At 43.1% G+C, this 14,233-nt stretch overlaps 2 protein-coding genes across 3 annotated transcripts in view; one reads left to right on the top strand and one right to left on the bottom strand.

Moving 5' to 3' along the window:
• The first annotated feature begins 883 nt into the window (after positions 1 to 883).
• LOC308155637 (BTB/POZ domain-containing adapter for CUL3-mediated RhoA degradation protein 3-like) lies at positions 884 to 4,190 on the top strand. The gene is made up of 7 exons (XM_080529008.1): positions 884 to 903; positions 1,748 to 1,961; positions 2,333 to 2,502; positions 2,664 to 2,750; positions 2,862 to 2,914; positions 3,089 to 3,284; positions 3,554 to 4,190. Exons 1-7 carry the CDS (start codon positions 901 to 903, stop codon positions 3,887 to 3,889), a joined length of 1,059 nt encoding a protein of 352 aa, XP_080385134.1. The 5' UTR covers positions 884 to 900; the 3' UTR covers positions 3,890 to 4,190.
• A 553-nt stretch (positions 4,191 to 4,743) lies between these two features.
• Positions 4,744 to 14,233, bottom strand: part of myo1hb (myosin IHb) — a 13,187-nt gene continuing 3,697 nt past the window's right edge. The window contains exons 5-32 of one of the 2 annotated variants that reach the window (XM_080530168.1): positions 14,164 to 14,233; positions 13,755 to 13,934; positions 12,677 to 12,775; positions 12,414 to 12,527; positions 12,220 to 12,291; positions 11,998 to 12,117; positions 11,700 to 11,767; positions 11,320 to 11,425; positions 11,072 to 11,152; positions 10,846 to 10,937; positions 10,491 to 10,585; positions 10,225 to 10,271; positions 9,682 to 9,762; positions 9,489 to 9,594; positions 8,851 to 8,968; positions 8,192 to 8,305; positions 8,022 to 8,098; positions 7,872 to 7,940; positions 7,677 to 7,761; positions 7,380 to 7,542; positions 7,095 to 7,178; positions 6,743 to 6,836; positions 6,527 to 6,582; positions 6,291 to 6,426; positions 6,016 to 6,086; positions 5,749 to 5,846; positions 5,521 to 5,620; positions 4,744 to 5,436 (exon numbers count right to left, since the gene is read on the bottom strand). The exon at positions 14,164 to 14,233 is cut by the window's right edge and continues 11 nt beyond it. In XM_080530168.1, coding sequence (XP_080386294.1) covers positions 5,410 to 5,436; positions 5,521 to 5,620; positions 5,749 to 5,846; positions 6,016 to 6,086; positions 6,291 to 6,426; positions 6,527 to 6,582; positions 6,743 to 6,836; positions 7,095 to 7,178; positions 7,380 to 7,542; positions 7,677 to 7,761; positions 7,872 to 7,940; positions 8,022 to 8,098; positions 8,192 to 8,305; positions 8,851 to 8,968; positions 9,489 to 9,594; positions 9,682 to 9,762; positions 10,225 to 10,271; positions 10,491 to 10,585; positions 10,846 to 10,937; positions 11,072 to 11,152; positions 11,320 to 11,425; positions 11,700 to 11,767; positions 11,998 to 12,117; positions 12,220 to 12,291; positions 12,414 to 12,527; positions 12,677 to 12,775; positions 13,755 to 13,934; positions 14,164 to 14,233 — 2,623 coding nt within the window. In that variant the 3' untranslated portion in view covers positions 4,744 to 5,409. Of the gene's footprint in view, positions 5,437 to 5,520; positions 5,621 to 5,748; positions 5,847 to 6,015; positions 6,087 to 6,290; positions 6,427 to 6,526; positions 6,583 to 6,742; positions 6,837 to 7,094; positions 7,179 to 7,379; positions 7,543 to 7,676; positions 7,762 to 7,871; positions 8,099 to 8,191; positions 8,306 to 8,850; positions 8,969 to 9,488; positions 9,595 to 9,681; positions 9,763 to 10,224; positions 10,272 to 10,490; positions 10,586 to 10,845; positions 10,938 to 11,071; positions 11,153 to 11,319; positions 11,426 to 11,699; positions 11,768 to 11,997; positions 12,118 to 12,219; positions 12,292 to 12,413; positions 12,528 to 12,676; positions 12,776 to 13,754; positions 13,935 to 14,163 lie in introns of both variants that reach the window. The other variant, XM_080530169.1, reaches the window with a different exon arrangement.

Raw genomic sequence — 14,233 nt, 5'->3', positions numbered from 1 at the left:
TTATGTATAGCGCAATTTGGACATGAATGCAATGTGATGCACTCCCCTAAAATAAGGCATAGCCTATCGCAAAATATAAAGATGTTGTAGACATAATATAGAGTGAAAAACAACGGTGTGGACACAGACTACTAATACAAGAAAACTGAACACACAACACCGTAACGGACCCACGAGAGCAAATCCCTTCTATATGAGAGTTTAGCCGCTGTACTACTATGGCCAAGTGGGAAAAGGAGCATACAACAGAACTCTTTCATGCTGTTTTGTTATTATTATTATTATTATTATTATTATTATTTATGAATGGCAATGTAGGATAGTAACATGACAATACAGGACAGAAGCTTACAAGGATGTTCGGGAATAACAATGCATATCAATTAGGGAAAAGGTGTTTTAATTGCTTTACAATTGAATTGTTAAGATTCGGGTTTCAGCGTTTCAATATATTGTTCAACATTTTTCAAATCTACATGGAAATTTGCCTGGGAAGATTTGCTGTGAATAAAAAGCTTGCCATGCAATAAAAATACATTTACAGCATTGAGGTCAAAACTATTATTGACAGTCATACAGTATAAAAAGTATTCAAAGATATTCAATCTAAAGGTTTTTTTGTTTGTTTATTCTCTCTGGCTTAATAGAACTCTCTGGGTACCATTCTTTTGTAATAGCGTCACCAGCTAAAACTAACGGAAGTATAAGTTGCGTTCGTAAAATCGCTCTGAAAGCGGCGGAGCGCACACTGGGTTCAACGTCATAGATGGACCAAATAATTTGATTGGACAAGAGGCATTCCATGAGTGCTTATTAGATTTGCAGAGTGAATCTACGAACGCTGCCACAGCTAGCTCAGTTTGTCAACTTTGTTCAAGGCAGATTGACCAAGTGGGTTCTATGGTAAGAGCTTTTGTTTTGCTCACTTCAAGCCTAGTATCTACGGTAGCTAAATGAATAATTCGAGACCATACATTTAAGTGTCAGTACTGTGTTAGATATATACATGTAGGTATGTTTGTGAAACTCCAGACAACGGGCTGCCCAGCCTGGAGCCCCAGACCCCTGCCCTGTCCTGGTAGCTAACCCGCTAACGTTGACAGATAATATCTATCGAGCTACGCTTGTTTGATATTGTTTCAGTAGAGAAAATGAAAACAAGCCACTAGTTTGATATGTCATAGCTACAACCTTATCATCAGCTATACGTCTCTCTTGTTTTAGACACTGATCTGTTGTTCTAGCTTTATAAGTTGGTAGTTTGTGAAGATACATCCAACAGTGAACATAAGCAATGAGGGTACTAGGCTATAAGTCATAGGATAACTCAGGGGTGGGCAATTAAAATGTATAACTTGATAATTTACTAGATTGTTTTGCCAGATACAAACTAATAACAGATTTAGGCCACTTTAGTTCTGTAAACCACTCTGAAGATTAGCCAATTGTCATTTCTCACATTCACATTAAAAGTCTATTTTGGCTCCACTCTGAAAACCCAGACCCAGTTACCCATCTTCCCTGTCGACCATACAGTCGACCATACAGGATCTACCGTCCCAATTTTCCCAACTAGCTAACTGAATGATACTCAGTAGATAGGCTCTTGTAATCACTGATGGCATCACAATGTCACTAGCGTAATATATGTATTCAGACATTTATATGGGGGCTGGTATATCAGCCACTGTAAAAGCCATGGTGATGATGATAATATTTTCATAAAAGACTGTCTGTTTTCACACAGGAAGCAATGAGTGCGGTGAGTGCGGTGACCTCGGCGGTGGTGGCGGCGACAACCCGCACCGCCTCCTTCAAAGGCTCCTGCCCCAGCTCTAAGTATGTGAAGCTGAATGTGGGAGGGGTGCTCTGCTACACGACCATGCATACACTGACCAAGCAGGACACCATGCTCAAGGCCATGTTCAGTGGCAGGATGGAGGTTCTAACAGACAGCAAAGGTATTGATGATGAGACTCCTTTCATCGTAAGCCTCTTGAAGTTGCATATGTCTCTCTCCCCCAGGTGCCTAACAAGCTACCTGGCTGGCACACTTCCAGGGCCGGTGTTTACAGACAAGGCTTGAACCTAATCCCAGACTAAAAAGCATCTTCTAAGGAGATTTTACATTGAAAGTGTGATTGAAAGTGTGATTTAGTCCAGGACGAAACTGTTGACGAAACGGTTGTCTGTGAAACCGGTCTGTAAAGTTATGCCCTCGTCAACCATGTCTGCCTAGATGTCTGTGTGAATGCAAAGTGAAGTTAAATCTCCACTATGTTGGACACTGTTTCTCACTTCTCCATTGGGTGAACATTGATCTGTCTTGCAGGTTGGATCCTTATTGACAGGTGTGGGAAGCACTTTGGGACCATCCTGAACTACCTGCGTGATGGTGCTGTACCGCTGCCTGAGATCCGGCGAGAGGTGGAAGAACTCCTGGCTGAGGCCAAGTACTACCTTGTACAAGGGCTGGCAGATGAGTGCCACACTGCGTTACATGTATGGTTCAACCCCTTCACAGTTCACACGCACAATCTGTGTAAACACATGCACAACTGTGAACATAATTCTCTTGCTTGGATTACTGTCAATGCTGGTTTGGCCACTATGTTGGTACTATACCCAGTGATTTATTTGTTTTGTTTTCCCTATGCTATCAGAACAAAGACAGCTATGAGCCATTCTGTAAAGTGCCCTTGGTGACATCTTCAAAGGAAGAGCAGAGACTCATCGCTACCTCAAACAAAGTAAAGAGAATTGCTCACATGTATCATGAGATAAATATAGAGTACTGTTACATTGTACTACATTCAATCTTGTTCCTAATCTTTGACTACTTTTATTCCTGTGCATTGTAGCCCACAGTTAAGCTGTTGTACAACAGGAGCAACAACAAGTACTCTTACACAAGGTAAACATGCCATATAATTGTGGTAAAAGGCATTTAATCAACAAGTCATTGTATGTTAAATGTATTGTATGGTAGATTGGTCAGACTTAAATAGATGCATGCAAGATATTTGTAGATTCATACATGAGACATTACATTACACACATTACACCTGATATCATTGTCCTTTCACAGCAACTCCGATGACAACATGCTGAAGAACATTGAGCTGTTTGACAAGCTCTCTCTGCGGTTCAATGGCCGTGTGCTCTTCATCAAGGACGTGATTGGTGATGAAATCTGCTGCTGGTCTTTCTATGGACAGGGCCGGAAGATCGCAGAGGTGTGCTGCACTTCCATTGTCTACGCCACAGAGAAGAAGCAGACCAAGGTATTCCAGTTTCCCCATGAACATAGGAACATTGCAAACCAAGAAAATCTCATTGAATTGCTTTCAGTATGCTTTGTGTTTGTAATTATTTGATATAACAGATGTTCATAGAGACATAAACAGATGTCTGTGGTCTCACAATCCCTCAGTGTGTATTTTGTGCAAAGATGATTAATTTCTCTCTTCATCAGACCAAAGCATTAATCAGCCAGTCTCTTTGGCTCATTGAGTCCAGAGCATGTTTGTTAATCTATGACCTCTTCACTCAGGTGGAATTCCCAGAAGCTCGTATATATGAGGAGACGCTCAACATCCTCCTTTATGAGTCTCAGGATGGGCGGGGCCCAGACAACGCCCTGCTGGAGGCGACAGGGGGCGCTGCAGGTCGCTCCCACCACCTGGACGAGGACGAAGAACGTGAACGCATCGAGAGGGTGCGCCGCATCCACATCAAACGCCCTGACGACCGCGCCCACCACCACCAGATACCATTCCTGCCATCGTCTGTCTCAGTGCCCATCGTCCTCACCCACTGCCAGAGGCCGTGGGATCACAACCTACCTACAGGGGATCTCACAGCCTTGACACTGACCCCCAGGGACTAGGTTTCCCCTCTCTTTGTGAGGGAAAAAATGTGTGCTCCAGTTTATGTCCCAATTACAGAATCAGTGTTGGTGTCTTCAAAGACCCCCCCCCCACACACCTTAAGAGCTTTTAGTTTATCAGTGGTCCAAGAATATCTATTTTACCCCTGTCTTTATGTCTAATATGTATAGTTTGTCAGATTTTTGTGTTGTGATATGTTATTTGTACTCTGGAAATCTTGTACCTTATGTATATGGGTACACCCATGAGTATGGGTGGTGCTGCTTTAAATCAAATAATCTAGATCATGTATCTACAACATTGCGCTGAAGTTCATGTGTGCCACAGGGTAGCTAGTTTGGGTTAGTTGTAATTTCAGTGACCTACTGGTATACTGTAAAAAGGTTTTATTCCAACTTAAAGCTTTTTTGGGGGGGGGGGAACATTTTTTATGAAAGATTGTATTAATTTGTATATTAGAGTGCTATATTTATACTGCATTATATGTAGACTTAATTTCCATCATCGGCAGGTCACACGAAAATAAAGTTGACTGTTTCTATTTTTTGTAAGTGCTGATTTCGTCCAGCAGAGGGTGCTAGGCACAAAGACACAAAGAGGTGCGACGCCCCACCGCTCCTGTGTACCGGTATTTAATACAATATCAAGCGTCCTGCATTGTAAGTTGTTTGAATTGTTTGATATTTTAAAGAACCTTTCAGTTGCAGGATTGTGCCTGAAACGGAGGCATCTGCAGACATCACAAAGAATTCGTCACAATTTCAAGCAGTCATTTCACATGTGTATTTTGCACTGTATTTTACACATTTTTCTGAAGATAAAGTTTTTTTATGAGTATGTTGTGGTTGTACTTTATTGCAAATATGATACAGCCTCGGTGAGAAAGTATAAAGGTTATGACACATATGGCTTCAAAATCACATTAAAGTTATTTTTCATGTATACTGCTAACTTGGAATTTATGTTATTTTACCTAGTGAAAATATAGCAAAAATGAGAAAGCAGTTGACCACAAATGACCACTATAACATAGTGACACCTTAGCCTGATAACTCACAATTCAGCCCATGCCTGTAATTTACAGCTTAATGACAGGTTTTCATCAATGAAGAACATAGGTAGTACTTCTTCTGGGGTTCTATCCAGTATGAACCAATTATTTGTTCCCGGTGAAATGTAAGGAATAGGGCAATGCCATTGATGTTTACCATGTCCTACCCTCACAGAGAGTAATATACAGGTTGTTGTTTGTATTGTGAGTCACTAGACTGAAACATTTACTACAATCTGCAAATCCATTACTTCATTTATAGGTGTAAGCATTGTCTTATGACAGATTCCGTCTGCACCTCGTAGTTCAGTGGTTCAGGGGTGCGGGTCGCGCTAGAATGATGACCTCTGTCGTACGACAATGAGGAGCAAGGGGATCCAGTTCAAAGCATCCAAGTCGTTGTCACATCATCTGTGTGGTCATCCAAGAATTGTACTGTACATTCTTGTTGACATCCTGAGGTGGTCATCATCTTGACTTTGCTCGAGTTGATTCCTGAGTAAATATGACAGAATCGTTAAGCTTTTGTACTGGTTATCAACAATTTACAAGAGATTGGAGTTCCGTAGGCCTACTCACCACCATCAAATGGCCATTCTTCGCTCGGTACACCATAAATTCCTGGCCACTCGTGAAGTCAACAAAGCCCTCTCTGCCAGGCTGGATGTCAAACTTTACACTGCAAATGACCACATCTTAGCCAACAGAATCACAGTTCTATATGAACACATCTTAGGTGAAATTGTTGGGCAACAACTTGTATTTTAAAAATACTTAAAAGATAATGTTTTTTTAGTATTAGTTTACCTGCCCTGGACTACTTCGATAATTTTTTTCTTGTTGGCCACCACACACAACTTGGTCAAAGTCTCAAACAGGTAGTCACACTGCAGAACCAGGTCCCCCTGGTTAAATATGCCACACACATTACTGGAATGAACAACACCTGAAGGTTACTCGTGCCATTTAAAAAAAAAACATTATAGAACCGTATTGTTCTACCTGGGTCATTCCCCTCATTAAGGTAAAAGATATGAATGCACATGAATGAAACCAGATTGTTGAGTAGCCAACCTTTTGCTTGATATCATCACAGGTGACATGGAGAATCAGGAAGTTGTCACTCAGGTTGCTGACAGACACACCTGATACAGAGAGAGACCAGATACAGAACAACCATGGTTGAATGAAGACATACACATGTAGAACAGACAATTGCTTTTTAGAAAACCAACACACACACACACACACACTGCTAAGGCAGGTTCGTTTTATTCCTCCGTTACACTCAATCACACAATCTTGTTCATAAATCTTGAGTCATACAATCTTGTTACTGTGCTACTAACCTTTAAGCAAGTTGTACTCCACCCGCTGTTTGATCTTGCCCTCCTCCACCATGTAGGCTGCGCTCTGAGATAAGATCAGCTGCCTGAACCGAGGCCTGAAGCCATTCCTGTCATATTTCACCACCGGAACACTGTACTGTGAGGGAGGTACAGAGGGAGATGAAGAAGGAGAGTGAAAGAAAGACACACACACACACACACACTGTACATCCCATGGACATTTAGTGTTGGTTTACCTTGATGTGTTCAGACCGAATCATCTGCAGGATTTTGATGTTGATGTCCTCCTCACCTGAAACAAAAAACAATACAGCTGGTCATCATTACAGCTTAAGTTAATATGAAATATGATGGCCAATCATTGGCATCATTGTGGCACTATTCTCCTCCAGTGTACAGCATGCAGTTAGTTATCAGTAATCACTGTATTTGCAACAAGGGCTATTTCTTACTTATCCTGGTGTCCACAAATGGTCTGCACACGCTGTGAGGGTAATTTTCTTTTTTTCCTTTGAATAAGGAACTGGCCAGTCCCTTCAGCTGCAGCTAGGAATGTGGTCATAGAAATGTATTTTAATGTGAGGGGAGGAAGTCAAATATTCACACACCAGAGGAGGCTGGTGGAGGTATGAATCACAGGATGGGCTCATTGTAACGCATGAAATGCATGTGTTTGCATGTGTTTGATACCATTCCCCATTCCATTCCATGCATTACAATGAACCCGTCCTCCAATTTCTACCTGGCACACACATACAAATGTAACGGTAACACTATAGGAAGTGAAAGATCCTTGGTTTGTACCTGAGCCTTCTGCTGTGCCGTGATCCTTCTCACATAATTCCGTACCATGTGGCGACAGTAAAGTTTCCGCAAGAGCTGCGAAGCCTACGAAAACATACAGTAGATGCAGAAATGATCCCTAGCTTGGTTGCTACTGTAAATCTACAGTGTAAAGGAGTTTGCTCAATAGAATCTCAATGAGAATAGAACAAGAACAGAACATCTATGATACTCAGCATCCAGAAACACACATAGAGGACAACAGTTATTGAGGTACTGTACAGTCAAGTCCCTAAGGAGACTCACCTCCTTCATGATTGGAGGAGGGGTCAGCCAGGTGTTTTTGTCTATAACTGTTTTGGGAAGGTTCTCTGTGAGCCGAATGAGATAGTTGTGCCTAACAAACGCCAGGTACTCTGCGTTGTCAATGCCGGCTGGCTGATTTCTGGTCATGAAACCCTTGATGAACCTATGAAAGTATGAACAAAAAGAATACCAAAAAAATCTAGAGATTTGATTGAAGATATATATAATTTTACAATTACATTCTACATTCTACAATGTAGATATTGTTTTTACTTCTCAGATACGTATGTCTCTTACTTCTTGATGACCTTGACAGCCCAGGCCCTCTTCTCTCGCTCCCTCCTGGCCTGCAAACCCCTCCAGCAGGTCTCAATCTTAGTGGCTAACAGACAACACAATAGCACAATCAGATAATATCATATTATGAGATAGTATTTCCAAGAAACTCCATCTAGCCAAGGAGAGGCTAGTTGTGTGTGGTCCAGCACTCACCTGCTTCCTTCCGTCTCCGGAAGTCTCCCTTCACCCTGTAGCCTTTGTACTTTGCCTGGATCCTGGTTGCTAGTGCAAAAAGAGTCACACAAAACTGTACCTTAGAGGTAAAACACCACACTGTAACCTTTTCAGTGTATAAGCACCTACCCAGCTGATGCTTGCAGGCCTCAAAGGTATCTTCGGTGGCAAACAATGTCCTGGGGTGGCGGATGAAGATTTTGGTCCTTTTGGGTAAGAAATAAAAGACAAAAAACTGTGAGAAATAGCCAGTCTGTGTTTCCGGGCTAAGCTTTAAGTCATCATCATCCTTGGATCACCTCCCCATCTTGTACTCATCAGGCTTGTAGCCCAGGTGTTTGACCAGACACTGCACTCCCTCGGCTGGCGTCCCCTTCCAGTTAGGCCAGGTGTCTGGACACAGGGGCTTGTACCTGAAAGGCCAACCACACATCTGAGGAAAACTCTCCACTCTCAACATACTGTGCACAGCACTGCACACTATGATCCTCAGATCAGGACACACTGGCAAACAAACCTGTGTAGTTTGTCATAATTCCTGGTTACCATGTACCGTACATGTAAGATAGAACGTTTTGATCTTCAAAAACATACTCACTGGTGAACATATGAACTTGATGCATATTGTACTACTACTATCAAATCAACATACTACTATAATGCAGCATGAACAGCACTGTAGTAGAGTAGAGTCCCGTCTGCACATACTGTAGTACCAACTGGTTAATGGGACATCCTGGATAAATAAAGGGATAGTTCATCCAAATTACTATCAATTAGCAGTTAGTGACAATGACCAGTAGAACCACATTGTTGATTGAGGGAGGTCATTATCCATAGACTCATTTCATGGGAAGGAGCCAACTATGTGATATTTGTAATTTGGATGAACTATCCCCTTAAATAAAACAAATAATAATTGTCAAGGTAAGAGCTGTGAAGTACACAATGTGCTGACCTCTGCAGAAAGATCTCATATCTCCGGCGGTAAGCGAAGCCGGCCCGTCTCACCCTTAGGTGCTCCATCAGCCCCAGGTACTTCACCTGGTGTCTCACCAACACGTCGTCAAAGCGGCCTGCGGGAGGGGACAGGAGACAGGTCACAGGGCTACAAGCATCAGCATCATGCACTATGAATGAAGCCACATGCTGTACATCGGGTAGCCTTACACATTGTAGGGGAATGGGTCAAATCTATCTAGGTACAGTTCAGTCTGAGTGTTTGGGGTTAGGGCCTGTACTAGACTGAATAACTGGCTGTGTAGTGTTCAGGTCTATAAAACACATATGGGTGTATGGGGTTTATGGTGTACAGGGTAACGTATGGGGTTACGTATGCTGCTGTGTGTGAGTATGTACACAGTATATGGGGTTGAGGTCTGTAGAAGGTGTGGTTATGTCCTGTAGACTGCAAGGTCTAAGGACATATTCTAATGGAATAAGGAATGGTATCGAACACCAAATTCCATTCCATGCATTACAATGAGCCTGTTCTCCGATTCCTGCCTCCACCATCCTTCACTGATAGACTGTATGTTGGTGTTATGGGGGTTATGTCCTGTAGTCTTGGGTTAAGGAGATACTGCAAGGCCTCACCTGGCTGCTTGCCTTCGTTGGGTTTCAGGCAGCGGACATACCAGGGCTCTTTAGACATGAGGATCTCAGTCAGGCCCAACAGACTGCTCTTAAACTGAGTGACCACCTGACGGGTCAGAAAAATCCAAAGATGAGATCAACATACACACATGATAATGAAAGATCCGTGTGTGTCATCAGAAAGTCTATTTACTGTTTCAGGTCTCTTCTTGGTGTCCGGCTCAGTCGCAGGAAAGCAGTGTTTGACAATGGCATTCTTAGATAGACGCATGACCTGAGGGGTAAAGTCCCACAATTAATACTTATAAGACATCACTCAGCTGATCAAGACTATTCATTCACTGCTCTAAGACTTACACTGATACAGTTTACACTGTAATAGATACAACATAAGCTACTGTATAAGGAACCTGCTTCCTATCAAAACAATCTGGGAGTGGAACAAAGACTACCATAGTTCATCCCCCTTAACAGTCCCGTCAGTCTATATACCAAAGCAATGCTTAACAATCAGCTCCTCTATAATTCACTGGTGTGCTTAACAATAAATAATAAAAGAGTTGGCCAGAAAGCAGATTCCTGTGTGTGCTGCCAGTGAGAGCTCTGGGCAGTGGGCAGAGTGGGCAGTGGCTACCAGGGGAGGCTGGTGGTGACAGAAAATAGAGGATGTGCTCATTGTAATGAGCGCGTCCTCCGATTTCTGCCTCCACCAGGTCTCCCTGGGCACATGATTTACCTCTTTAATGTTCCTGTACAGGAGGTCATTATTTTTGTCCAGGAAACCTGTAAATAGAAGTAGGGTTGAGAGGAAAGAATACGTCGATGCTGTCCTGACAGCGAGACAGAGAGAGATGAGAGCTGGGGGAGACCTGATTTGCTGACAGAAATATTAGACAAACAAACATCAGAACCTGTGCTTTATGAGAGTGTGGAGGGCAGTGTGCAGGGACAGGTAAAACATGTAGAAAAAAAATAGAAGATGTTGGGGAACTCATCTCTCACCGATGACACAGTATGTAACTTCCCCTGCATAGTGTAAAAGGCGGAAGTCTCCTCGCTCCAGTGTCTTCCGGGTCTTGGGGTCTGCCAGCTTGTGTCTGCAGGGTACGGAGGAAGAGGAAAGGGTGTTCTATCTAGTGGATCACAATCCTAGTGATGAGGTGAGTTCTCCCCCTTACAATGTAAGCGCTTTGGGTGTCTAGAAAGGCACGATATAAATGCGATCAATGAATTAATTATAAGCCCACTGAGTGCAGTTGGGTGAACTCAGGCTTGTGTGTCTTGTCGGAAAAGTGTTACTGTGGTACAGCTCCCTAATGTTGTCCCAGGGTAGGTGAGATCGTGATGGATGACTCACGTGACAAAATGGGGGTGGCCACCCATCATCTCCTCCAGTTTCTCCAGGAAGGTGAGATCTGTTGCTTCTCCGGGGCGCAGACATTCCTCATCCTAGTTGGGAGGAGACTGAACATGTGATGTCATGAACTGATCCCAATCAATCAGATCTTCCTGTGTCTGCCTGTCTGTCTGACTATCAGTCAGTCATTCAGTCAGTCAGTCAGCCTTTCTGCCTATTTACTCACTAGAACAGAGATGATGCCTCTGTGCTTCTCCTCCACCAGGTCACAGATGATTTTGTTGTTGAAGTATGGCACTGTCTCCCACTGAAAAACAGTAATAACAAACATTTTCTATTCTGTCGTTAAGCCTTTTCTAAGCTCATACAGAATGTTTGCGATGTCTCTATAGTACTCTTTACATCAAAACGTACATCTCTCCTTAACACCTCCAAATACGCAACAGACTGACAGAGAAGAGGAAGAACATTTACCTCAATCCCTTCCATCTCATACTCCTCCTGCTCCGACTTCACAGTCAGCTGGATGAAGAGCTGCTGTAGTTTCTCATTACAGTAGTTAATACAAAACTGCTCAAAACTGAAATATGTATGGAAACAACGGCATTAGCAGGCTTATGCTTATCTCTAACCCTCTACAATTCACTGTCCAAGAGTGACTGGCCAAATCTCAATAGTCTTTCCTTGATTACTTGCGTCCTCTATCCTCCTTCTGGAAACAAATTGGAGCAGAGAGTCTGAGGTTCGTCCTCTTCAGCCTTCTCCTGCAATGCATTTTGGGAAGGAGGCGAGGAGAGAGGATGCGAGGAATCAAGGAAAGACTTTAGATATTCGGTCACTGAGTCTGCCCTCACCTGTTCACATGGAATACCTCAAACCCATAGATATCCAGCAGACCTATCACCGTCTTCCTAGAGGAGTCCTACAGAGACACACAATGTCACACATGGAGTAATGCTTTTGACAGGGTTTGCTTTCCCTCTGTTAAAATATATAACCATATGCTGTATTTGATAGCAGTATCTGTATTTTATTTTTGATTTAACCTATATTTATCCAGGCTATGCTCATTGGCATAACATCTCTTTTTCAGGAGAGACCTGATCAAACATGAATTGGGCCAAGTGGACTTGGGTCATCGCCGTCCCTCACCTTGTTTGCTAAAGACTCGTTAATCTTGTTAACCAGCCACGTGAAGGTGCGGCCGTAGATGGCTTTGGCAAGGGCGTCCCTGGCATACACTGCATGGTCCACGGTGAAGGGACTGAGCATCTGAACAACAGAACAGCCAAACCAGTGAGACTGGTTATTAAAAAAACGGACTGCAAATCAACTTTTAACAACAACCCCCCATTCTAGCAGCAGCTCCCTCACCTGCTCTGCTTTGGCCTCTATCTTCCTGTGGGTCAGGCCCTGCTGTAGCACCTGTGCAGGAATGCCCAGCAACTGCACAGCAGAGAAACAATTAAATCACCAAATCCTCTCACTGAAAAGGTTGTTATGCAGGGGAGTAGCAGTAGTAATAGAATAGCGTAGTCACAATTCAACTGGATAGTTGTGTCTCTTACCTTTGACAGCCAATGCATCTCTGGACAGTTGGTAAGAACAGCATATCCCCGGGAATCCCCCTTAAACTTCACATTTCCCAAGTGAAGCACGCTAGCGATGATTGCAAACAGGTGCTGTGCCATGGACCAGAGAGGAGGGGGTCATGTCGGGACTTCCCTGTAAATCCCTCTGCCCACACTCTCAAGCTCATAGCTACATCTGTCAACGTGTCAGTAATGTAATACTGGCACAAAATAAAAATGCTTAAACGATGGGGTCTCACCTCTATGTCGTTTTCACTGAACTCTATGACAGAGAGGGCCTTCCGTACTGTCTTCCAGTCAGTCTTGTCGTTGATAGAGCTCACTTTGGCACACTCCCCCTGGGTCAGACAGACAGAAGATAACACAGAGGGGATCATCAATGACAGGCTGTTTAGCTTGTTAGATTTTGCTATATTTTAAGAAGTGTCTTGACCACGTATATCAGGGTCTTGATCTTGATCTGTTTTTCAGTATGACGGTATGAATGAATGAATGAAATCCTTTATTGTCCCCAATGGGGAAATTTTGTTGTCAAACAGCTTAGTAGGGCAGACAGAAAACATTCAATAAATAAATAAATAAAACAGTGCAATACAGTACAGTGTACAGTGCAGTACAATTTACATGCACAGATGTTCTTACTAACACTGAAGCTAACCTTCTCTAAATCTTTTTTTGGGGGGGCTGCCCCTTGTATCAGTAATTTGTATCACAGGAATGTACACACCCGTTGTATCACAGGAATGTACACACCCGTTGTATCAGAGGAACGTACACGCCCGTTGTATCAGAGGAATGTACACAGGGGTTACACCCGGCTCATGTCTCCTTCAAAGACAATGACAGATGTCCATTCGTCAAAGACTCGGATGTACCACACCTCTCTCAGCCTCGTTATCTAACTGTCAGCTGACCATGGTGTGCAGCTTCTGCTTTGTCTACAGATAGACACTTCCGCTATGAAACAGAATGTACAATAACAACATTTCGTATGACCTTCTCAGTACCTTTCTACCATACTAAACCTACCCTGAACATACAATGTATTTATCCCTGTTTTGTGTTCTTTTAATACAAATATAACATAGTATTATCACATCACTCATAATCTATTAAGCTCCATGAAGACAAATCACAACTCAAGCCTGTCCACCTGTACCTGGTAACTAGTTCTGAAGGGTCACCTCTCACCTGTACCTGGCTGGTAACTGTCTGAAGGGTTATTTCTCTCACCTGTACCAGGTAACTGTAGTTCTGAAGCGTTATTTCTCTCACCTGTACCTGGTAACTGTAGTTCTGAAGGGTTATTTCTCTCACCTGTACCAGGTAACTGTAGTTCTGAGGGTTCCTCTCCAGGCCCAGCCAGCGCAGCAAGTCCTCTTCTCCTCCCTCCACCAGCTGGTAAAAGATGTGGAAGTTTCTCTCCCCATGGTTCTGATGGACCACTCTGGACTTCTCCAGAAGGTAACTGAGGATGTGGCCACCAACAGCTCCCCCCTAGGGAGAATAATGATCAGATTATTTCTTAGGCGGGTTGCAGAGGCCACAATATCCAGCGTTGCCATTGCCAACATTTTCCAGGTCATGCATTGTAGAATCACACTGTACACTGTAGAATCAAAAAGACTAGAAACGTAATATGTGCTTTACAGATATCTTTTGGTGTTTGGTGCTCTCCAGATCAGTTATGTTTTAATGATGCCCGAATCAACTTCTTTATATTCACCTGGTGGTCAAACTGGATGTCCATGTACTTTCCGAAGCGGCTTGAGTTGTCATTCTTCAGGGTTTTGGCA

The sequence above is a fragment of the Nansenia antarctica genome (genome assembly GCF_963989245.1).
Source record: "Nansenia antarctica genome assembly, chromosome: 4".
Taxonomy (NCBI): domain Eukaryota; kingdom Metazoa; phylum Chordata; class Actinopteri; order Argentiniformes; family Microstomatidae; genus Nansenia; species Nansenia antarctica.
The sequence above is the reverse complement of the archived record's forward strand: the minus strand, read 5'-3'. Positions and strand labels throughout refer to the sequence as shown.